This window comes from Zootoca vivipara, chromosome 7 (genome assembly GCF_965207765.1).
Source record: "Zootoca vivipara chromosome 7, rZooViv2.hap1.1, whole genome shotgun sequence".
Lineage (NCBI taxonomy): Eukaryota > Metazoa > Chordata > Lepidosauria > Squamata > Lacertidae > Zootoca > Zootoca vivipara.
Genome location: NC_142590.1, coordinates 41,825,144 through 41,850,088, shown reverse-complemented (window position 1 = coordinate 41,850,088; position 24,945 = coordinate 41,825,144). Strand labels below are relative to the sequence as shown.

Here is a 24,945-nt window from a genome sequence, read left to right as displayed (position 1 = left end):
TGTGGGATTTCGTTTGTCATTTCTCCTCTCTCTTAGTTCGTTCGGGAAGGAAAGTAAACTACAAGTTTCACTATCCCTGACAAAAAGGCAATGCTTCCATGTCATTTCCGGTTAATGGAGATGCAAGAAAAGTGTTTCCTGTTGCTAGTTACCTTCCTGCTTCATTCTTAAATGTGTTTATTTGGGGGGTGGGGAGTTGCTGGTGGAGAGCTTGGGGGTGAAAATATTTTTTTTATTTTTACAGGTGAGCTGGGGGTAGTTGTCCATGTTCCAACCCACAGTCTCAGCCAGAACCTCAGGTACCAGCTGAGATGGAAACATTACTAAAATGTCTCCAGGATATGTCTCTTTGCAATGGGATCTGGGCCTGTTCCAAAATTGGCATGAGGCACACTGCAGGTGGTGTAGACACTTCCCCAGGAAGCACAACACTCACCATGAGACCTCAGGAGTGATGAAGAAGTAGCACTGTCACCTTTCACTTGCCACATTTGAAGCTCCAGACATGCATACATGTCCAGAATGAATAGCAGAATCTATTTTAAATCTCACAATCATTCGGGAGTTTTTGACAAAGAGAATTGAATAGATTCTGCAAAACCATTTTGGAACAGAACTAAGTGCTTCCACGATTCCTAATTCCTCGGCAGTCTGTGTCAGATATCTGCAACACAATCATAGCAATTCAATTCAGATTAACTTATATAACACCTTTCTACATTACAGTACCCAAGGCACTTTATAACCATAGAAATGACAAAATGTACGAAAAAGTCACATTGTAATATCCTGAATTGTTACAGAACGACAATCTTTAAAAACAAAATTAAAGAATCCGTTTTGCATGTAAGAGTATCCAAAATGTAACAAATGTAACAAAGTCACCTCATCAGTTACAAACAACCAAGACAACATCAGCAAAAATACAAAATGCCAGAGACCAAATGCAAAACAAACACCTCTCCTTCCCTATCCAGTGGAACCTGCACCCACAACAAGGTGCCCATGCCACTCAGACCACTTCCATACGGAGAGCACATTGCCATCGTCAGGATTAATACGACTGCAGCTCACACTGCAGACCTTGGTGCCATAGCATCAACTGGTCCAGGCACTTGCTGCAGGCTCTGCACCACAGGCAAAGAGCCACAGAACAAGAGCACTTTGGGCTCATGCCCCTCGCTCAAGTAGCTCTCAAGTGAATAAAATACCTGCAAGGTGGGAGAGGCAAGACAGGCAAACTCAGCTTCCAGTGTCAAGGTGTTTCCACTTGGTGTACCCTCCCCACCAGCCTCTTGCAGTCAGAAATGCAAGTCATTGACAAAGCTGAGTGGAAATTTGGAATGTGATAGATGACATATAATTGACCTGCTGAAGTGACTGACTGTTTTAACCCTCAACACTGAACTGAATAGTACTGTACATACAATGCGAATTAAAGGCACTTATGAAATGAAGGTAACAATGTTCCACAGCTGGACTGTACCGGTAGGAGTACTTGAATAGGATCAGCTGATTTGCATCTCGACTCTGGAATATCTGCCTTCAATGCCAAGTTAATATCTGTTTAAAGCCAATGTTGGCTCATGGCTTATATACCACTACACGGGCATACTGCTAGAAACACTTCATCCTAAGATTTTAATTATCGCCATACCAGAAATGTGCCAATATGCCAACAAACCTTAAGTTGTTAATCTATCGGTAAAAGAACCAACCACCTGAAATGCTGAAAATACAGGTAACACTCAAGGATGTGGGTGGCGCTGTGGTCTAAACCACTGAGCCTAGGGCTTGCCGATCAGAAGGTCGGCGGTTCGAATCCCTGCAACGGGGTGAGCTCCCGTTGTTCAGTCCCAGCTCTGGCCCACCTAGCAGTTTGAAAACACGTCAAAGTGCAAGTAGATAAATAGGTACCACTCCGGAGGGAAGGTAAATGGCATTTCCGTGCGCTGCTCTGGTTCAGCAGAAGTGGCTTAGTCATGCTGGCCACATGATCTGGAAGCTGTCTGCGGACAAATGCCAGCTCCCTTGACCTATAGAGCGAGATTAGCGCCACAACCCCAGAGTCATCCACGACTGGACCTAATGGTCAGGGGTACCTTTACCTTTACTTATAGGTAACACTGAGAAGACAGCACATTTGTTCAGATTTCGTGGATAAATGACATTACCTTTCTCTAAGAGACAAGTGATTTAACATAGGAGTTGAGTAATACTTCTGCAATTGTGGAGGTGCTGAATGCATTAGCAGATGAGTTGAATGGAGCTGCCTACCAGCTATACTCGAAATCAAGTGCTCATCGTAGCTGTGAGAAAAACTATTAAGGTCTTTATCAGAATGTGACCTGGTAGCCTGCCGGAAACAAAAAAAAAAGAGGAGCATAATTTTTAAGAAAGATACATAGTATGTTTAAGATCTTGGCTACACCTGAGTACTACTGGACTGAGTATTGCAGTACAATGAAAACATTGTTTTTGTATACAGTGGTACCTCAGGTTACAAACGCTTCAGGTTATGAATGCTTCAGGTTACAAACTCCGCTAACCGAGAAATAGTACCTCAGGTTAAGAACTTTGCTTCAGGATGAGAACAGAAATCATGCTCCGGCGGCGCGGTGGAAGCAGGAGGCCCCATTAGCTAAAGTGGTGCTTCAGATTAAGAACAGTTTCAGGTTAAGAACAGACCTCCAGAACGAATTAAGTTCTTAACCAGAGGAACCACTGTATTGAAACTCTTAAGCAGCAGAAATAGCTAGAACACTACAACAAAGGAATCACAGTCCTTTCCATCCTACATGCCATTTCTCAGGTCATCCACATATTTGAAATTTCCACTTCAGATTTTGAAAGTTCTGGTGACTGCCTGAAAGATGTTATATTTAATTCCTTCAAGGTAAGGGGTTGTTCCCAGCATATTTGTCTTATAAATGCAAGGACTTCCATTTGCACAATAGGCCTTCCTCTCCTCTCTCTGTGCAAACCCCCACCCTGAACAGATGGGGAGCAAGCAGGGATAGAAGAGAGAGGGGAAGTCCCACTGCAGAGGCAGAATTAATTGTGCTAATGGGATGACTTTGTTGGATGCAACCCTAAGACAAAAGCGTTGGCCATATTTAGTAAAATGTCACAGTAAATGAGATTCTACCAAGATTTAGATGCAATGAAAATGAAATAACATGCCTTCAAATAAAATCCTTTTTTGAGGTTTAAGCAATGAATGGCAGGATTGCCAAAGTCAAAATAGGATATAAATGTTAAAACAGTGTGTTTGTCTCATGTCCAGGATACTCAAAGTGCCTAACTTCAACATATATCTAAAATAATCACATTATAAAAACAGTTTAGCAGAAACCTCTCAGGCCATAGGCATGCCAGAATGCAAACATTTTGAGCTGGCATCCATTAGAGAGGAAGCCAGATAGAAGGATATCCCGAAGTTCCACAGCCCTATGGAAGTGAAGCCCCTTGCCTGTGTTACTGCCTACTGAAATTTGGATGGTGCTGGAACACAGAAAAATGGGCTCTTCCATTGTCCTAGGACAGAGGACAAGAACGTTTGGGAAGAAACAGTTCCTTAAGTATTTTGGGTCCAAGCTGCTCAGGTCTTTAGAGGTGATAACCGGCCCTTAAAATTGAGCACAGAAATGACTCAACTGTCAAGGAGATTGAAGTTTAGGCAGATCACTTTCCCCCAACCATCCCTGCCAAACTCCTCCAACTACACAATATTTTCACAATAAATGAGAGGAGTAGCTTTCATGACACCTTTACAAGCTGCGGTTGATGGAGCAGTTCTCCGAAACCAGCATGGAAATGCAGCAGGATAACAGGAGGAAGGATCAGTCCATCACATTTGTGCTTGTCCACTTGGTAGAAGGCACAGGGTTTTTTTTGTTTTTATTAGTCTGTTAGAAGGCTAGTAACCTGTGTTTTCATGCTGGCCATAGAGAACAGGACTTCTCCTCCTCCATTGTCACCATGGAAACACAAGCGATAAGCCTCTTAGCAGGGAGTAAATATTTTTGCGGGCTTAATCACAAGGCTGTCCTACGAGCCACTATGCATGATGGTGAATTTATTGTGTCTAATAGATCATTTAGGTAGCAAGCCTAACCAAGTCTACTCAGAAGTAACTCCTACTGAATTCATTGGGGCTCAGTCCCCCACAAGTGGAGTTAGGATTGCAGCCTGAGTTGTGAATCATCACCAGAATCCTCATTTATAAAGAGGTCACTGACACTTGCACAAGTCAGTGTCCAACGATCAATGCATGCAATGACATTTATCTTGAGAAAAGCTGGGACAGTCCTCTGAGTTAGGACTTGGAAAGTTGCAGCTGACAATACTTGGCTAGATAGATTCATCTGGTGGGTTAGGCAGCTTCAGATTTTACGTGTTCATTGATGCAGTCAATTTTTCCTCAAAGTTTGTGAAGCTGTCATATTTTAACAACGCAAAATATATGCGTTGTTAAAATATAGAATTGTCAATGGTAAGGAAATGACATTATACAGCAGGAAGCCACTCAGCTAAGATAGTTTTACTCAGCTCATCACATGCAGCTTTAATTATGCAACCTCCTTTTCAGTACTCACTTTTCGATTCTTGGGTCTGTAACTGCCAAGAAGTGTAGGATCTAAAAAAATAAAATAAGATAATGTCTAATTTGCAAATATGCGTCTGTGCTTTTATAGTGCACATTTATAATACCAATGTTAAAAAGTATTAGTCCTACTGCACTACCTTCAACTGCAACCTCTGAGAACAGTGGCTTGTTTGATTACCACACAGTATTAATGGTAACTGAGCACATAAACTGTTTGGACAGTGAAATAATTTAGAGTTCAGGACATAATTAGTTATTCAAACCAATGTATCAGTCTCTGGATGCATGAATGCTTCAGCAGTGTAAAACACTTGGGATAAAACAAGATACTTCCATTGAAATATCTCTGCTGAATAGATTTTCCACATAAGACAACAGCTTTTCTGGGTCAATTTTTCTGGGATGTGTTAATCTTCCTTCCATTCTTCAAATGAAGCTCCTTACAAGAGAGCATCGTTTGGGAAATGGACTAAATAGTCTCTTATAAGGATTTTTCAGGACCAACAGGAGGCAACTCCACAAAAGGGTCCCAGCAATTTAATAGGAAAAAGAAGCACAATGATGTTTGTTCTGGTGTCTAAGCCTTCCCTTTTATTGTCATGGGGTCTTGTTAAGAGTTTTTCACCCCATGACAGGTCTGTCTCCCCCAGTGGAAAGAAGGATTCTGTCTTCTTTCCCCTTTGCTCCATGTTCTCCTACAGGCTGTTGTAATCTCTATTTCCTCACAGAAGGGGAGGGGAAATCCCTGTCATCTTTTCTTTCCCACTCTAGGTCCTTTTAAGTAACAACCCTTCTAGTCCAACTATAAGGCCAAGTCCCACTCTTCTGCATGTACATGGAGAGAGAGAATCCATTTCTATTCCCCTAGCCTCACCAACTCTGTCCAGGCCTTCTAAGAATCCACAGAAGATTTATTCACCTTCTCTCCCCCCCCCCCGGTACCCCAACTTCTAGGTGACCAGCAGCCACAACTGAGCCTCCACACTGGAGCAGCTGAGAGACAGTAGCAGAAATGAGCCAGCCCTATAAGACAAGCATAGGCAAACTCGGCCCTCCAGATGTTTTGGGACTAAAACTCCCATCATCCCTGACCACTGGTCCTGTTAGCTAGGGATGATGTGAGTTGTAGTCCCAAAACATCTGGAGGGCCGAGTTTGCCTATGCCTGCATATTGCTAAAATCTCGCTGGAAGCAACCTAAAGCCAATACAGTACTAACAATCAAGAACAGCTTTACTTATTAGCTTACATTATTATTAGCATTTATATGTATTTCCATCCAAATTTCTGACCAAAATGCTGCTTACAGGGGAAAAACCTCATATACAAAAATATTAGAAACAATGTTCATTAAAAAAAAAAAACTCATTCAATTGTAATTATCACTTAACACAGCACAGAGGTAAAGAAGTCAGTTCACAACAAATAGCAATGGATTGAGTCTCTACTGTAACACCTATTAAGAGGAGTCACAGTATTAGGCTGCAATTCTATACACCTGAGATAGGGAACCTCTGATCCTTGGAACTGTATCAACACCACACCCCCCCCTGCACATTAATTGGGAGTATTAATTGACTTGGATAGAAAAGGCAAACTTGCAGTTAAAATGCATGAAACTAATTGGCTGCCTTAGTCCTAAGGTCTGAAATGGATGTATCAATAAAATAATGGGTCACCATATCAAGTAAATTTGGACTTGTGGATCAACAAACAAAAAGGTTGCACTGCTGTAAAGGATTGCAATGCAGAAAGAATTACATAGGAGCTCTTTTTCATGTTACTGTTAGGTTCATGTGCCACTAGGTTAACACTGAAAGCCTGTGGACGTGTGGGAGAAATCCCTGTCCCAGCAACTGCCCATACTGGTATACAATAAACTAACTCTGACATTTTTAAAAGATATAAACCTTGCTGCATGAACTCCTCTGGCATGACCGCAAGCTTGTGACATGGGAAAAAGCCAAGCTGGGCAGTCTCCATGCCACTCAGCAGAACAGGGAGGCAGAAATTCTGGGTACTTAGAGAGTTAACATGAGAATGATTGGGAATACACCAAAGTTCAAGCCATACTGCAAACAAGGATGTGGATAATATTATCTTACGTGGAAAGGTTCTTCTCTCAAGCGGAACGGTTCACAGAGGGAAATTACGTTCCACCCTGGGGATGATCTACAAAGAAAAGGGCTCTCTTATCTGATGCTCTACCCTGAGATTCTTAAACAATAATTGAGACCTCATTTTTGATCCCTAGAGACTATGACACGCAAACAAAAATCCATATAAAAGTATGCACAAATGCCAAAAACCTAACAAAAATGTTTCAAAGCAGTATAGTGCCTTAATTGCAAATGAATATGACAGGTGGTAACACCGCAAGAGAATGCTATATGGAATTGCAATGGCTTTCAACACGGCTTTTCTCTAACAGGTTCCAACTCTAATCCATGGATTACTGGAAGCAACAGAGCAGATAATCCAAGGGGTGTAAATGGGAAATAAGAGATCATAAGCTCAGTGAGACTTCCTGAAAACACAGTCAGCAGTGAAGGCTGACTTTATAAGAGTATGGGGTTGTATTTTTAAAGTCATGTGAGTGATATGAAACACAAAATGTCTAGATTGAAATGAATGAGGCAAAAAGACTTGTAGGTTCCCCAGTCAGGAAGATGGTACATATCAACAAGGAATGCACAAGTAGTATTTGCTCCTCTTAAAACGCCAAGATCTTTTAGAATAATCTCATCACTAGCAATATTTACAAAAATGTGTTATGCTGTTACCAAGAATGTAAGGAATCAGATACTGTGCTAAAAACCAGAATTTTTTTATGAATTAGAACAGAGACAAAATTCAGGCCACTCTAGTAAAATATAAACATGTTTATGTCTATAATTGAACACATCTTTTGTATACAAAAAAGTACTTACCGTAGGTTGTCTCAGGCCAAGCATCTTTTATATTGTCCTTAGAACGGCACCAAGCAGACGGCTGTTCTGGCTGAAAATTAAATAATTTCTTAAGTGTTTTATTTATAGTGTAAAATGCATGTCTGTATGCAGTGACCCAGTTTGGACATACAAACAATGGTTTATAGTTCCATGCATGAGTAATGGCCTCGTGCACTGCTCCCTACCCTACAGCTTTGCCATAGGGTTAGTCGCTTATGCTTCCATTACTGTTTAATTGCAGTTTAGTTTTACATCTGAATCCTAAACTATGATTAATCTAAAGTATGGTTTATGGAAACAAGCCAGCTTCCTGGTTTGAAGTTGGCTTGCTTCCATAAGCTGCAGTTAAGACCAACCACAGTTTGTCTAGGTTCGGATATATCAACGTAATTATGATTAGCTAAGAACAGAAGTGCAAGCTATTAGACTTCCACATTCCTAGCCCTGCCAAATTATCATTACCTCAGTTTGTAATGATACACATTGTAATGATATTGAAAGAATCAAAGACATTACAATTTACACATTACATGATATTTAGAAAAAAATAGTTGGAAATCCATTGGATACACTTTCAAACCCAGAAATATGTGTGGCCTGAGGCCTTCATTTGGCCATGCACATCATACCCCAGGTCAACAAAATCATGACGTTAGACCAGGGGTCCCCAGACTTACCCGGCTTTGGGCTGGAGGGCAGGGGAGTGCGCGCGCAGCGGGCCGGAGGGTGGGGGAGTGCGCGCCCGTGCACACGCGCACACACACTTACTGGCGCGGTGGCGCGCTTCCATGTCGGAAAAATCACCGAAAATTGTTTGTGCGCACGTGTATGGGAGTTCCCCCGACCCGGAAGTGCACCGGAAATGACCTCTTCTGGGTCGGGAGAGGCCCATACGCATGCACACAAACGATTTTCAGCACTTTTTTCCGATCTGGAAGCGCACCACCGTGCTGCACGCCGTAAGAGCGGCCGGCAGCAGCGGGCGGCGGGGGTCGTCGTGGGCCAGATTGGGAGGGGGCCGTAGTTTGGGGACCCCTGTGTTAGACATTTCTCCAGATATTTTTTTTTTAGTTTTCCTTGTTTTACAAAAGTAGCCTAATTAAAACACACACACACAAACTTAAGGGCTTTAGCCCTTTTAGAACTTTCAGCTACTATCTAGTAGAATTTATACAACCATTGTGCTATACAGTGCAGCGGAAAAATAGACACACAAATAATTCAACATGGCACTCATGAAATAACAGGTTCTTTGTCAACTGCCAGCATCAACAAAAGAACTAGAGTAGTGCTTTATTTTACATTTAGAGCGCTTAAGAGAAAATAAGCAGTCACAAAGAGAAAGAGCTGAATGAAAGGCTTCGTAGAGTAACTGTGAACAAGCAAGATTTGCTCCTGGCTTAAATTGGAACTGCTGTAGGGCATACATACACGTCGAACTACAAATGGAGGTCTATCCGATTCTTTTCTGAAATCAAAAGGTCCTAGGTCTAGATGGGCCAGGCGTTGTCTAAGTTGCTGAAGCTCACACATTCGCCTTTTTGTGTAAGGAGATGGAGATCGAGATAGAGAGGCTACTGTGGGCTGATCATACGTTTTTGCTGCTAAGCACTGCCTGTTCCTCTCAAGTGAGGGAGGATTCTTTTTTGGTGACCTTATATGTGGCGTTCCATCTTTGGATGAACATTGCTGCTGGTTTAAGTGATCCTGAATTGAAGAGAGGGAATAAGAAAGAATGAACGGCTTCAGAGAATATGTCCTCACTATCAACAATACAGCATTCAACAATTATACTGCTTTTAACACACAAAGTCTCCAGAACAAACTTCAAAACCTCAAGGTCACACACAGCTTCATTCTTGGAGGTGTCTCATTCTTCCCACTCTCTGCTTCTCTTCTATTCTTAGGTTCACCTGCCCTACAAGAACATTGAACCATCTTCCACCGCCTAGAAAAAAGAAACACTCTGATGCTCCTTTCAGAGGAGTTTCCTCCACCATTACTGGCATTGGCCTACTCAATCAAGAACAGTGTATGGTGAAAGGGTGGTGGTCCAAGCAGTAGTATTTTGCCTTGCTTGCATATACGGGGGTTGCATACACAGGAGTTGTCAAACATTTGGGGGGACTAAAAATTGCAGATAAAGAGACTAAACCATAGAATGGTGAGGGCATGCCGCTCCATTAATGGGTTAAAAAGCACCCAAATCAACCACTGCTGCACTCGCTCTCAGAGAACCTATTTGCATCTTTCTTCTATTTAGAACAAATGGAAAGGTGGATGTCCAATCCTTCCTATCTATGAAATATGAGCATGTTCAAGGCAACAAGTTCAATGCAGAAGAGGTTAAGGCAGTGCCAACAAGAAGTGAACAGGAACAGCAAACAGTGTCTTGTGAATGGTGGACTTTTGAGGAGGCATATGATACCCAGGATTTTTTTCAGGCATCTTAGGGGGTACTAGTGCCAGTAGGTTACCCTTGGAGTAGAGTGTCTAATGCCTTTTATCTATTATTATTACTACAGTCATACCTCGGTTTAAGTATGCCTCAGTTTGAGTATTTTCAGTTTAAGTACTCTGCGGACCTGTCTGGAACGGATTAATCCACTTTCCATTTCTTTCAATGGGAAAGTTTGCTTCAGGTTAAGTACGCTCCAGTTTAAGTACTCCGTGGACTGTCTGGAACAGATGAATCCACTTTCCATTTCTTTCAATGGGAAAGCTCACTTCAGGTTAAGTACGCTTCAGGTTAAGTACAGAGTTCCAGAACCAATTGTGTTTGTAAACAGAGGTGCCACTGTATTTCTATAAAATATTACTTGCCTATCTTTCATTGCTAAATACTAAATTCTTGGGTAAACACAGATTCTTGTAGCTGCCAATTTTCGATTCACTGGTATTTGCAATGTTCAGACTGCCTTTTACTGAACTTGATTGAAGATGCAAATCAAAATTTCTGAGAAACTTTCATAAGAGGAATTTCACCAAAAGAAACAATCTTGCTATCAATACTCAATCTAAAAATTAAAGTGCAGATAATTAAGTTATGCTAACCTGCTTTTGAGCTTTTTCTGAACGTAACAGGTTTTCAGAAATAAGACAACTTGTGAAAAACTTCAATTTTGGTGCAATTCCCTAGAAGAGAGACAATAATTGAACATCAAGCTCCAACTAGAGAGATAAAGGGTATCAAAGACGTAAATGTCACCTACTGCAACAAACCATTCCTAATTTTAACAGTTTCCTTTGTTAATTCCAGCCTTTAATAAAGATAATTAGAAAAGACAGAACAGCAATGGTAAATGTCAAGAAGATAACATTTGCATTTCTGACAATTCAATTACTGATGATTATATTGCTTTTGTACTACAATTAAGGTCTGCCGTTTATTTCAACACATTGCTTTGTCAAAAGCATTTAAAAAGATTTTCATGGCATGTTACATACCACTAATTAAAAGTCAAGTATTGCTGTACAACCTTTACTCACATCACTTTCAAACTTTTTGATATGGACAATGGAGACATTATGATATCCTTTGTTTACACAAAACCTACATTTCCCCTGTGTTTGTTTGCCACATCTTAATGCTGGACAAAGGAAAACAAATTATAACCAACTCCTTTTACTTTTCCAAAAGTAAACACCCCACCCCACCAGCAGTGAGGGCAACATCATGGTTATAAAAGAGAATATCAGGCAATGCCTGTCAACCAGAATGACAAGCTGCAGATTTTTGCATTTTCCTCTTTGTAGCAGGCAGAGGGTGTAGTCACTGGAAGAAATATGTTGCACAAAGAATACAGGGGAAGTAGCATAGGATTTGCCATTTGTGGGGAAAATGTTTCCTCCCATTCCATTCCTGTTATTTGTGTCCAGTCTATATCCTCACCCTATATTGTGTCCTTGCCCTAACTAGATTTGTTGCAGGCAACTTGCATTGATATCACGTGAAACGAATTGCACCAAATGACCCCATATGAAGAAATAGGTGTTAACAAGGAATTTAGTAGCACACTTACAACTCAAATATGAATCTGCTGAACTAATAAAGATGTTTGTTAAAAGCAGCCATTCACCAAAGGATCTGTAGGTAGCCAATGAAATGCCATTTTAAAAAAGATACAATAAAGTGAAATCTATGTAATTATAGATCTGTCAAGATATATTTTGTTCCAAGTACAGTAACGGAAATAACCGCAAAAGGTAGAAATGGCATAGAGAAAAACAAGTTTTGTTAAGCAGCAGCAGCTTGGCTTCTATAATAGGAGTCATCCCTCACTATTATGGGAAGTGCATACTGGTTCGGACTACTTTTCATCTAGCTCAGTACTGTCCACTCCTTAGTGTTTAGGTGGGTTTTTTTCTTGTTCAGGATTGCTTTTAATTAGTGTGTTGAATATAGCCTTATATACTGCTATGGCTTGCTGTGGTACATTGACTAAAATGTTGATTATGTTGTTATATTGTTGTTGATTATGTTGTTATATAGGCATCTTAAGGCAGCCCTGTTTAGGGAAGCTTTTAATGTTTGATGGATTTCTGTATTTTAATGTTTTGTTGGAAGCCGCCCAGAGTGGCTGGCGGAACCCAGCCAGATGGGCGGGGTATAAATTATATTATATTATATTATATTATATTAATTATATTATACGGTTTTAAATAGATTTAAACATTGTAAACTGTCATGGGGAAATACCGTATTTCGAATGGCAGCCCAGCAACAAATGTCAGAAAAATTCAATTCAAATAAGCAAGAGGAAGTTTATGCCCTGTGAAACAAAATGTACTGCATAGAACAGTACAAACGGATCAGGCCTTAATTCAGCACATCTCTTAAATAAATATCCCCAAAGCCTGGACACTGAATCATATATTGTGATAATGTGGATCTTAAATAATCCACATTGTATAAGGAGCATATCAAAGTATTGAGCAATATTTCAGAGCAAATAACAATTTCACCACTTACTGTAAAACCAAAGGCCTTCTTCATTAAAATTTCACGAACTGACCCTCGTTGTCCTGTGATTGATTTAGGAGCAGGAAAAAGGAAATCTCTTGTATTTGCCTCATAAGTGGCTAGAATTTCTCCCACTGAAAAGGATAGTTACACATGTGATAACGGGGGGAGGGGGGCAGATATCACCTGCTTTCTCTTTTTTAACAAACATAGGCAAGCCGGAATGTATACAAAAAGCATAGCCCAATTGAAATAAAGCAGTTTTGAATCCTACTACTTTCAATAGAGGGACGCGGGTGGTGCTGTGGTCTAAACCACTGAGCCTAGGGCTTCCCGATCAGAAGGTGGGCGGTTCGAATCCCCGCGACGGGGTGAGCTCCTGTTGTTTGGTCCCAGGTCCTGCCCACCTAGAAGTTCGAAAGCACGTCAAAGTGCAAGTAGATAAATAGGTACCGCTACAGCGTTTCCGTGTGCTGCTCTGGTTTGCCAGAAGTGGCTTAGTCATGCTGGCCACATGACTTGGAAGCTATCTGCGGACAAACACTGGCTCCCTCAGCCTATAGAGCGAGATGAGCGCCGCAACCCCAGAGTCGTCCACGACTGGACCTAACGGTCAGGGGTACCTTTACCTTCAATAGAAGAATTAAATACTGTACAAACATATTTTTTCCAACTAAAACCAATGGGTTATATATTCAACTTTACACATACCCACTGAAATCAATGGATAATCAAGTTCCGCCTTCAATAGGTCTACTCCCAATATGACTGACATGGAAAATTATCCTAAATACCATTTAAGCAATTCTACTAGTTGTGCATTTGCCTTCTGAGCCCATACAACAGCAACATCATACAAGAACTGGAAAACCTGTTGCAGCAATGTTTCTAGATGGTGGGTTGGGGACAGTATTAAAAACTTGGTTCTTTCCAGAGCCTTAGCTCTGTGTGTGTGTTCGTGTGCTGGGGGTATAAGTCAGATTTAGGGGTGGGGTTTAAGTTTAAGTTACTACAGTATATTGCAAAAAATTAAATTCTAGAAATGAACACTGTGAGACCTCATAAGAGAAAAGAATCATATAAAAACTAGGTGTGGTGTTTTTTCTTTGCAAAGATTCTTTGCAAAGGTCTTCAAAGCATATTACACATATAAACACATAGATTTACACAGGCATATAGGTTTTCTGGCTGATATGGCATTTTAAAAAACATAATTCATGAATTTATCAATACCTGGAGGAACAGTTTGTATTAATTCAAGTACTGCTGTGTCACCTACAAAGAAAAAAGAGGAAAACCATAGTCAGAAGTTGTTTTGAGATGCAAATGAAAAGATTTACACCAATTTAACTTTCTCTAACCTGAACAGGGGAGGTTTGCACAATTTTGATGAGGCAATGATTAGCAGAGATGGATAGTTGACATATTAAGGGGGAAATAGTAGTGAAGATACTAGTTTTTAGCTTGTAAGAGCAGATGGGTTGATTGCTCTGACACTTAATATACCGTACTTTATGAGCTTATCATACATCAGATAATCCAGATACATATGGTGCAACAGCTGCTTCCTGAGGCTGTTTAAGTGAAATCTTTATTCCTGCCCTTTTGGAGGGGTAACAGGAAGAATGCCCTTTGCTGGTTGTTCAGTTGGCTGCTGTTTCCCACCAGTTAGACAGTACTGAAGCAGACCCTGGATATGCACTACCTGAAGAAATAACATATGTGGATGTCATGGTATGCGGCAGACAGTCAAAACCTCCTGCATCCCTAAGATTAATATTTGAGACACTGTGGCAGTATAACACCCTTGAAGAGGGAAGGTAGGCTCAAATCCTCTGGTGTTTTGATTACAATATGTTTTGCTCTCATAAGCATATGGCATAGAAAATTTCCATATTTAGTGACATGTAATTCGTAAAGTTGACACCTGCTCAATTAAAGGACCCCTGGATGGTTAAGTCCAGTCAAAGGCGACTCTGGGGTTGCGGTGCTCATCTCGCTTTTCAGGCTGAGGGAGCCGGCATTTGTCCAGACAGCTTTTTGGGTCATGTGGCCAGCATGACTAAACTACTCCTGGCACAACACCGTAACGATTGCCAGAGCGCATGGAAACACTGTTTACCTTCCCATCGCAGCAGTACCTATTTATCTACTTGCAGTGGTGTGCTTTTGAACTGCTATGCTGGCAGAAGCTGGGACAGCTACCAAGTAGTAGTATTAAATTGCTGCCTTCAAGTCAAGATTTAGCCTAAATCTTTCTCCCTTGTTTATTTAACATACCCCACCTTTCTTCAATCATGGATAGCTCAGTTGGTTAGAGTGTGGTGCTGATAACAACAAGGTTGCAGGTTTGATCTCCGTATGGCAGAGCTCTCCAAACTTTTCATGTTGGTGACACCTTTTTAAAACATGCATCATTTCCTGACACAATAATTCAGTTGTATTAGCAAACTGGAGGGTAAACTAACGCCTTCCCAACCCTGGGAGGAGCGTGGAGAACGTTGCAGGCAATACACTAACAGGTCCTGACACACAGTTTGGAAAGCTCTGCTGTATGGGATTGCATATTCCTGCATTGCGGGGGGTTGGGCTAGATGATCTGCCGGGTCCCTTCCAACTCTAAGACTCTATGGAACTCAATGAAGCATACAAGGGTTTCCTAGATGGTCTTAGCCCAGGTATGGGTCAGACCATGATCTGCACAGCTTCATCAAAATGACCATTTTATATTTCCCCAGAATTAAAAGATAACTTGAGCTTTTGTTAACTTGCTTTCTTATATTCAGTCTTTAATCTCTTTGCTATCCTATTTTCACTCTCTTTCTCTCTCATATTCAATAGTGACTTGTAATATTTTGTGTTTTTCGGCGGAGGGGGCAGAGATTAGACTTACGACAAATCTCTGCAAGTGTGATAATGAGCAAAGGTTCACTGAATTTTAAAATTACCAAAGCATCAGTTATTCAAAAGATTATCAAAAATATTCCCAACTGAATACATAGCAATCCATAATTAAACTAATTCTATGGGTTTTCATCTAAAACTTAGTGAGATATTCCAATGAACACAAACACATTCTTATCTTAATTTAGGGTGTTTTTTGTTTCCTTGGCACACCTTACTTTGAAACTTTCTCTTTGATTTATTTTTTTGAGAAAGTGAAGGTGACTTTATAGTATATTGCAACTGTCATTTTATCATCAATCATAAAAAGCCATATTCTGGCTTCTTTCCTAATCTCCCATTGGCTTTTCATACTCAAACCTTAAAATAATTTCATGCAAAGAATATAATAGAGATAAAAAGTTTTTTTAAAAAAAAACCTACGTTCAAATAGTTCAACAAGGTCTCCTGGGTCAACTACATCAGTATATACCTAAAATGAAAATTAAAAAAATGAAATGGAACAAGTTGGCCTCAGCTATAACAAGGACATAGAATATGGCCACCATAATTTTAAAAGGAAAGGAAAAGGAAAACTGCACTCATTTCTTTCAAAGAGAAAGCAAAAACTAAGATTCATAATTTGGCACAGAGACAAAAGCTTTTTCACAGAAATAACCCATTTTCTTCTCTGATTTTTGCCCTTCCCAGTATTACTTTAGTCATACAGTATATTAAACCATAAATAACAGGGATGTAAATCTGTGTTGCTTTCAACACAATAGAAAAGCCCACTGCTCACTACCAAATAGGAGTGGGTATTATTTATTGGTTAATTAGGCACTTACTAATGAAGAGTAATGAGAGTATCAACTCACTTTTAGAGTGCATGATAAGATACAATTGTGAGAACTATTGAAAGTGGTGTTAATTCTAGCAAGCTAGGCTGTATGGGCTACAAAGACCCATGTGGGTGGGTGGTGCCATAAGCCATGATACTGTACAACCTCACGAGTCAGAAAAACTGCCTGTGAATAGCTACCTTCGCTGAACAGCACAGGCCAGGAGAATATGGATAATGCAAGACTAGGAAGGACACACATATGCACCCTACAACAGAGTTGTGAACTTGCAGCTCTTCTGATGTTGGACTACAACTCTCATCACCCCTGGTCACTGGTCATGCTAGCTGGCGATGTTGGAAGTTGCACCCCAAGAGCATGTAGGGGTCACACTCATGCCCTACAACCATTCTTGAATCAACTTATTAACTGTAAAATACACAGTTTCCAACCTAAATATCAATTAACATTTGAACACAGGAACTGAGTTCCCATGTGGGTGGGCTTCCCTGTTGACTTCAGTGTGAAGTCAGATATGTATGAATAATAGGAAACTGTGAACAGGGCTAACAATAAACAGTTAAGGCAGAGAGGAAACCTTTGTTCATGCGACTGTATGTACATTGCATTTTCCATCCATGCAAGTAGTGCTTAGATCAAAATGCCAGTAATGCACTGAATGTCATACCCAGGACACAGTGAACATTTACCTTTTCAAATATCAGTTTTTCATTAAATAGAAGGGGAAATATTGCACGAACAGACGATGTCTTCTTATATTGTCCTAGAATGCGGGCACTGATGTAAAGGTCATCTTTGGCTTTCAGGGTAACTCCCGGACATGTTATCTGGAAGATCAATGTTCAATTATGTCACAAAATTTGTATAGCTACTTGATGCCAACATGGGGTTGCTGCTAAAAAACAACATCCCTATATTGAATTCTCTGTCTGCCCCTGCTCAGCATCTTTAGCTGCAGCTGCCAGAGGCAAGGAAACGAAGCATATCATGATGTCACAACATTAAACACAAACTTCTATCGACATGATAATGCAGTAATTTCATATAGTTTTGTTTCAATTAAAAAAGAAAGAAAAACATATTTCTACATGTTACAGGAGAGGGGGGAAACTAGATATGACGATGCCATTTTCAGGAGCAGCCCTGTATCAAAGAGTGCAGTCTGTATTGAATTTTTAGTTCAAGCTAGGAGAAAAATGAAACCAATATCAAAATGCATGTTTATTTATTATTTACATTTATAGATCACCCTTCATCCAATAGGATCCCAGAGCAATGAACACACAAGATAAAACAATAAAACAATTTCAGCATAATTAAAGCATCACATTACACCAATACACTCAGCAGCTGCATTAGAATCATCAATTCCACTCACAGACCTTTCAAATTACTAGGTGAAAAGAAGTGTTTTAAGCAGTTTTCTAAAAGTCATCAATTACGGGGGGTCAGGGTGTGGACAGCTGTATGTGGGGGGGGGAGTTCCACCAGCAGATTGCCACCACAAAGAAGGCTGTGGATCTCCCCTGCATCACTGTAAAGAGGCCCTTTTTCAACCAGTGAAACTGCAAGATCCCAGACAGAACTCAACTTGGCAGATATGGGTGAGATGTTGCATCAAGTAATTGGGCCCTAACCGATTTAGGGCTTTACATATTAGAGTCAACACCTTGAATTGGGCTGACCGGCAGAAAAAGAGCTGGTACTAGAGTGTTAAATGATTTTTTATCAACAAACATCTCTCAACCCATGCATTCACATTTTGTGCTGCCTGCAGCTTCCACACTGTCCTCAGAGGAAGTCCCACATACGTACTGTATAACATGTTACAGTGGTTCAAATGGCATCATATCAGAGCACAGGTCACTGTGGTCAGCCTATCCCTGACACACTCCTTAGCACTGAAGCCACCTGGGCCTAAAGTTAGTACAGTACCTGCTGCTTCAGGTAGAAAGAGACTCCATCTAGAACTGGTTCTCTCCCCAGTTCTCAGACATGAAAACCACCCATCAACAGTGACTTCATCTTATGAGGATTCCATCTAGCTTTTTACCCTTCATCCATTACTTCCTCGAGGCATCAGTCCAGCCATCCCTTGAGTCAGATTATATGAACAGAAATTGTAACATTAACATGCCAATGACACCATGAACAAATCCCTGAATGAGCTCTTCCACAGCTCCATATAAATATTAACATTGTGGGGACAATTTGGAACTATGCAGCCCCAAAGCCAGAGCCAAACTGAAGTTCCCCAATGCCACTCTCTAGAATAGAAGAAAACCAAGTGGCAAGTAGATTTTGTATTTTATTTTTTGTTAAAAGCTGCCCTTCAGCAAAGCTATCAGGGCAATGTACAATTAAAAAATGTTAAAATAAAATGTATAAAAATTGCAAATAAAATAAGATGCAGAAAAAACCAAGACAACATTAAAAATAAATATATACTGTATAGTGGAGTGGAAAAACCAAAACCACCTAGAAGGGTTTTGTGTGACGAAACTGACAATGGTTTTATGTGGAAGTTCAACATCTGTAGAATTCTATGGCTCTCAGTTTTGCTCTTAAGTTGGATTTTACACGGCTGTCTAGTTTTTTAAACATCTGATACAAATAGACTATATAGTCTTTCTTCTAAATGATTGCATGAAAACATTCACAATATTGTTGGGCTTGAAGGGGGAAAGTCCCCCAGGATCATGCAGACATATGACATGGGGCATCCCAACATTTATTTGGGGATTCGGGGTCATATACACTTTACTTTGGAGTTCAGGGAAATATGAACTCCACTTCTTTTTTTAATGTTCCAAGCTTTCCAGCAGATAAAGAACAGGAAACAAGTAACCATCATCATGAACAAAGTTACAGCTTGTGGTTTGTCTGGAGTGAGACAAGCCACATGCCCAGGTTTGAACAGCACGCTAAATCAAACTATGGCTTAGCTCACAGCAGTACAACGCTGGAGGACAGGAAAGGGAACAAAGCAACCACGATCTTTTCTCTGGGGACCTGCATGTTCACACTAAGCCATGATTTACCCAAGTGTTACATGCAAAACTTGTCACTCCTGCAAGTATTTTAGCAGCTGATTAATTGCATTCAGCACCAGATGTGCCCAACTCACATTCCACACGGGGATTGGTGCAGAGTTTGCAGAAAAAGGCAAAACGTTGGCATCTGATTGGTCAGGAGGAAATGGAGAGGAGGAGATTTAATCTAACGGTTACTGAAGCATTTCAGGAAGTTGGGGGGGAGAGAGAGAGAGAGAGAAAGAAGATGCAAAATGAAGTTTCCAGATGTACTCGAGAACGTCAGTCAGTAGAAAGGGGGAAAGAAAAACTTGGATGGGGCGGGATTTTAGAAGCAAATAAAATCACGTTTTCTTGTTGGGCAGCTTTGCTTGTAATAAATCCATCAGCGGCAGCAAGTGGGTCACAGACCAGGCGCAGCAGTCCAACAAGGATTCATGCCCCAGGTCCACCACCACCCCGATTTCCGCCAGGGGGAATTTTTAAAAACCGGCCAGGATTACTTCAGCACTTTAGAAGAGTGCACCCCCGCCCCCAATCCATAGCTGCCAAGTTTTCCCTTTTCTCACGAGGAAGCCTATTCAGCATAAGGGAATTTCCCTTAAAAAAAGGGATAACTTGGCAGCTATGCCCCAATCTCGTCCCACTCTCATTATTGGGGGGAGGGTTTTTATTCTGTTTTAAAGCAAGAGTGGAAGAACCTGAAGGCGAAAGAGCAGCCCCACAAAGGAAGAAAACTTTTAAGGCTCCCCCCAAATCGCATCCTCCGGGGCTCTCCCATAGACACCGAGGCGCCCCCTTCGCCCTGTCCACTTTCCCCTCTCGCATCCTCGTGTACTCAGAGGCCACCATCTTCCCCTCTTCCCCCCGCCGCCTATTTCGCCTCACCGAGCGGATCTGCAGCTCCAGAACGCAGAGGAAGCCCTTGCTTGGCGACATTATGAGGAGGAGGAGGGCGGAGGCGGCCCCACTGTCCCACCCGCCGGCTGGGGAGGCACGGGGTGATGTCGGAGAAGGGGATCTTTAGGGCCCCAAACAGGACGGGCCCGACGAACTAGGCTCCGCCCCCCCGCCCGCGCGCCCCCCCAGCCCGCCCTGGACGGACTCCGTAACTATGGCAGCCGGAACGCTAACGAGGCCCCTGAGGGTGGGGAGGGGGCGTGGCTAACGGAACCCTCGCTGCTTTGAATAGCAAAGAGGAATTTTGAAAACGAAAAAATAATTAATTCAGATTCCCCCGGCGACCGTCACTTCCGGTTCCGATTGCAGCGCTTGGCTTCCTCCATGTAGGGGGTAAGAGTGGTGAAGTAAAGAGGAATTTTCTGTTTTTGTTTTTTTAAGGAAAAGCTCTCATGGCAGATGTGTGTGAAAAGGGAAGGTCGAGCACCTGTATTTCATTGATGGAGAAAATGTCTTGGGACTTTTGGGTGATGGAAGGATTGTAAATACCCGAAGTAAACAAAGGCCGAGTTTGATCAGTTTATTGGGTTTCCCTACTTAGAAGCGCTTTAAAAACGTTTTGCGTAATGAATCTTCAGCAGGGTCTGTCCAGAACCTTAAAAACAAAACAAAACACTGAGGTAGACCAGAAAATTGTGCCTAATCCCGTGGCTTCAAAACCAACTCCCATCTTGCCCATCCAGCACAGTCCATGGCCAGCAACGTCTACGGGGCTGTCCTGTAGCCCCCACTGTTTTACTTCATTTTATTTATTTAACAAAATTAGTAATCGACTTGCTGGTAATAAAACCTCTAAGTGGACTACAGGAATATACAATAAAAGTACAGTACTAAAATTAATGATTATAAAACCAGTTAAAAGTAGGGATTAAAAATCATTAAAGAGATTGAGTTCAGGTGGGATGTCAATAAATAAATAAGCTTGCAGACCTCACAAAAACTGCCCCTCACCAGTCGTTAATCAAATCTATCCGCTGAGTTATGCAGACCTGCGTAACAAACAGCTGGCACTCTTGCTGTGTGGCAGATGCTGAGGTAGAGGCACTACATATGCAGGAAGAAATCTCTTGGAGTTGGCACAACACTTTGGGCTTTTAATTATCAAAGTAATTATTCCGTCTCCGAATATGAATTTTCAAGGTATCCTACACTCACAATAGATAAATTATATTTTAAAAGGTCTTAAAATACAACCAGGAAACAAGGAAGATATCAGAAAAAAACCCATAAATTTACTAATACAATCTCTAATTGTAGAGTTGGAAGGGATCTCAAGGGTCATCTAGTCCAAACTCTTGCAATGCAGGAATCTCAGCTAAAACATCCATGACATGTGCCCATCCAACCTCTGCTTGTCACATTTTAGTGCCTTTGAATCGCAACTGCAAATACTCTTTCCCCAGATTGCTCACCTAGCCTAAGGACAGTAATAGTAGTAGTATATTTTCATTTGCAGTAGTAGTAGTAGTAGTAATAACAAAAATAATAATTTATCATTTATACCCCGCCCATCTGGCTGGGTTTCCCCAGCCACTCTGGGTGGCTTCCAACAGAAAAATGAAAAAATAATCTATTAAACATTAAAAGCCTCCCTAAACACGGCTGCCTTCTAAAAATCTGGTAGCTGTTTTTCTCTTTGACATCTGATGGGAGGGCGTTCTACAGGGCGGGCACCACTACCAAGAAGGCCCTCTGCCTGGTTCCCTGCAACTTGGCTTCTCGCAACGAGGGAACCGCCAGAAGGCCCTCGGTACTGGACCTCAGTGTCCGGGCAGAACGATGGGGGTAGAGACGCTCCTTCAGGTATACTGGACCGAGGCCATTTAGGGCTTTGAAGGTCAGCACCAACACTTTGAACTGTGCTCAGAAACGTACTAGGAGCCAATGTAGATCTTTCAAGACCGGTGTTATGTGGTCTCGGCGGCCGCTCCCAGTCACCAGTCTCGTTGCCGCATTCTGGATTAGTTGTAGTTTCCGGTTCACCTTCAGAGGTAGCCCCATGTAGAGTGCATTGCAGTAGTCCAAGCGGGAGATAACTAGAGCATGCACCACTCTGGCGAGACAGTCCGCAGGCAGGTAGGGTCTCAGCCTGCGTACTAGATGGAGCTGATAAACAGCTGCCCTGGACACAGAATTGACCTGCGCCTCCATGGACAGCTGTGAGTCCAGAATGACTCCCAGGCTGCGCACCTGGTCCTTCAGGGGCACGGTTAACCCCATTCAGGACCAGGGAGTCCTCCACACCTGCCCGCATCCTGTCCCCCACAAACAGTACTTCTGTCTTGTAAGGATTCAACTTCAATCTGTTAGCCGCCGTCCATCCTCCAACCGCCTCCAGGCACTCACACAGGACCTTCACCGCCTTCACTGGTTCTGATTTGAAAGAGAGGTAGAGCTGGGTATCATCTGCATACAGGACTGATGAACACCCAGTCCAAACCCCCTGATGATCTCTCCCAGCGGCCGCATGTAGATGTTAAAAAGCATGGGGGAGAGGACAGAGCCCTGAGGCACCCCACAAGTGAGATCCCAGGAGTCCGAACACTCATCCCCCACCACCAATAATCTGAGGCTCTAGTACCCAAGAGCCTCAGATTATTACATTAACAGGCAAACAGGTTGGTGTGGGAGCAGGGAGTCTTTTGGGTGGGTTAACAGCTGCATTTGGGCCAACTGAAGTTTCTTTGAGGTATCAGAGGCATCCCTACGTACAACACATTGAAGCAGACTAATCTGGATGTTGTCTGGGATAACTTGCCAAGGGGTCAGGGCTGATGTTGGCAAAAGGCACATGGTGCACCAGAAGCTTATTGGTAATCAAGAGAGAGGTAGCTCTAAACTGCACCCTTAAGCTGCAAACTGGATCCTGATCGGAGTAGGAAATCAAAAACATCTGGAGGACCACTGGTTCCTTAACCGTGTTTTAGGGGAAGCCACCTCACAGGTCAGGTAAGCACAGAACATGATGTGTACCTTACTATACTGACACGATAGCAATGATGTGGCCCAGGTCCAGCCCTCTATTTCCCATTACCCATTAGCATTCTCATGAAAACTGCTTACTGCACTAGTTCAAACAGAAATGCTTCACTATTTTCAAATGAAGCAGCCTCTGGTGCCCCAAACACCTTTTATATAATAAGTAAGCTGTCTACATTTCTTCTCCCCCACCTGTCCATGCATTTCTTTTACACCTACACTTTGTGTGCCACTACTGTGTAATATCTGGCAATGGTGGCTGCTGAAAGCTTCAATATTGCTGCTGCCTGTTCCTCAGTACCTTGCACTGAGTTTGAGCTCCATTCTGTTCATTCATATCTTGCAAAAAAACCTGTGCTCTTATGTTCCATCAAGTGGCTAAATCAGCTTTTCCCCAAACCAAAGTCCTCCAGATGTTTGGACTACAACTCCCCATCATTGAACTGGGACCTGGGGGACCAGCATTCAAATCCCCACTTGGTCATGAAGGTCACTTGGACTAGTGACTTTGGACCAGTGACTGTCTTTCAACCTAACCTACCTCACAGGATTGTTGTGATAATTACATGAGGAAGGGGAGAACCACTACCATGAGCTTGGAGAAGAAGGTGGGATATAAATATAATAAATAAACATTCTTGACTCTTGGCATTGCTGGCTTATGAGAGTTGTATCTGGAGGTTTAGGAAGGCTGGTCTAAATAATAAGAAATGCAGTAGTGGAGAATACTTATTGTGCCGCTACATACTGCTGTCTTTACTAAGAGTGAATACTGCATTCAATGAGATTTAGCTGAGTGCTGATCATCCACTACATCTTACATTTTGAATTATTTATATAATCCAACCTTCCTCAACCTGATACTCTCCAGAGGTTTTGGACAACTGCCACCATCTCTGGCCATCATTGGCCAGGCTGCGGCTGCTGCTAGATAGGAGTCCAACAACTGGAGGGCATCAACTTGTGGAAGCCTGATGTAAGCAAAAATGTGCATATAAATTTTCCTTAGATGCTGCTGGAAAAGTGAAAAATTATTCCTGTCGGTTTAAACTCCATGTTTGCCTGTTTACTTGTAGTTTAGTACATTTCTTTGTAAGTGCTAAAGCCCTCAACCGAAAGCAAAAATCTATGAGACTTGATGGACCATTTGTCTTATCTTGGATGGCATTTCATCTGTTCATCCCTGATTAATTAATTACCGGATTAATAGTACATTTCACAGTAACCAAACTGCAATTTGTACAAATTTGTTTAGTCAAGGGAAGAAGCCAAAAACATTAAAATGAAACAATCCAACAAAGGCAGGCAGAATGTTATAAGAAAAGAGATTATAACTAGCTCTAGTGGGAGCAAAATGAATCACATTATCAAAGTGTAATGAAACAGGGAAGGTAGAATGATAGATTATAGATGAGATTAGAGGACGGAGATTACCTAAGGGTTTTAGAAGAATTCACAAATTGTATTTTTACACAATCTTTTTGCTTCAGCACAAAAGGAAAGAACTCATGCTTTAGAATACACTGACATTCTTTGCTCAGATAGAGACCATGCTCACTTTGTGTTCCACATTAGCATATTATATTATACATTCATCACCCGGGCTGAAGGGGCATCAGCCCCCATATTGGACTACTTATATCTTAAAACTGTTGTGAGCAGCAGTCCATGCACATATTTTCACTTCATAAATGCTTCAGAGTGTC

General features: G+C 41.7%; 1 protein-coding gene and 1 long non-coding RNA gene across 4 annotated transcripts in view; one reads left to right on the top strand and one right to left on the bottom strand.

Annotated features, from left to right (window-relative positions):
- The window catches only part of SPATA6 (spermatogenesis associated 6), a 28,613-nt gene extending 8,197 nt beyond the window's left edge, over positions 1-20,416 (bottom strand). For 2 of the 3 annotated variants that reach the window (XM_035123721.3, XM_035123723.3), the window contains exons 1-10: positions 20,189-20,416; positions 16,958-17,095; positions 15,850-15,898; positions 13,756-13,797; positions 12,532-12,656; positions 10,614-10,694; positions 8,991-9,266; positions 7,539-7,608; positions 4,599-4,639; positions 2,175-2,356 (exon numbers count right to left, since the gene is read on the bottom strand). In XM_035123721.3, the coding sequence (XP_034979612.1) occupies positions 2,175-2,356; positions 4,599-4,639; positions 7,539-7,608; positions 8,991-9,266; positions 10,614-10,694; positions 12,532-12,656; positions 13,756-13,797; positions 15,850-15,898; positions 16,958-17,095; positions 20,189-20,239 (1,055 nt within the window). In that variant the 5' untranslated portion in view covers positions 20,240-20,416. The remainder of the gene's footprint in view (positions 1-2,174; positions 2,357-4,598; positions 4,640-7,538; positions 7,609-8,990; positions 9,267-10,613; positions 10,695-12,531; positions 12,657-13,755; positions 13,798-15,849; positions 15,899-16,957; positions 17,096-20,188) is intronic. The other variant, XM_060276917.2, reaches the window with a different exon arrangement.
- A 51-nt stretch (positions 20,417-20,467) lies between these two features.
- Positions 20,468-24,945, top strand: part of LOC148685048 (uncharacterized) — a 59,510-nt gene continuing 55,032 nt past the window's right edge. The window contains exon 1 of the long non-coding RNA XR_015951047.1: positions 20,468-20,593. This is a non-coding gene — a long non-coding RNA (uncharacterized LOC148685048). The remainder of the gene's footprint in view (positions 20,594-24,945) is intronic.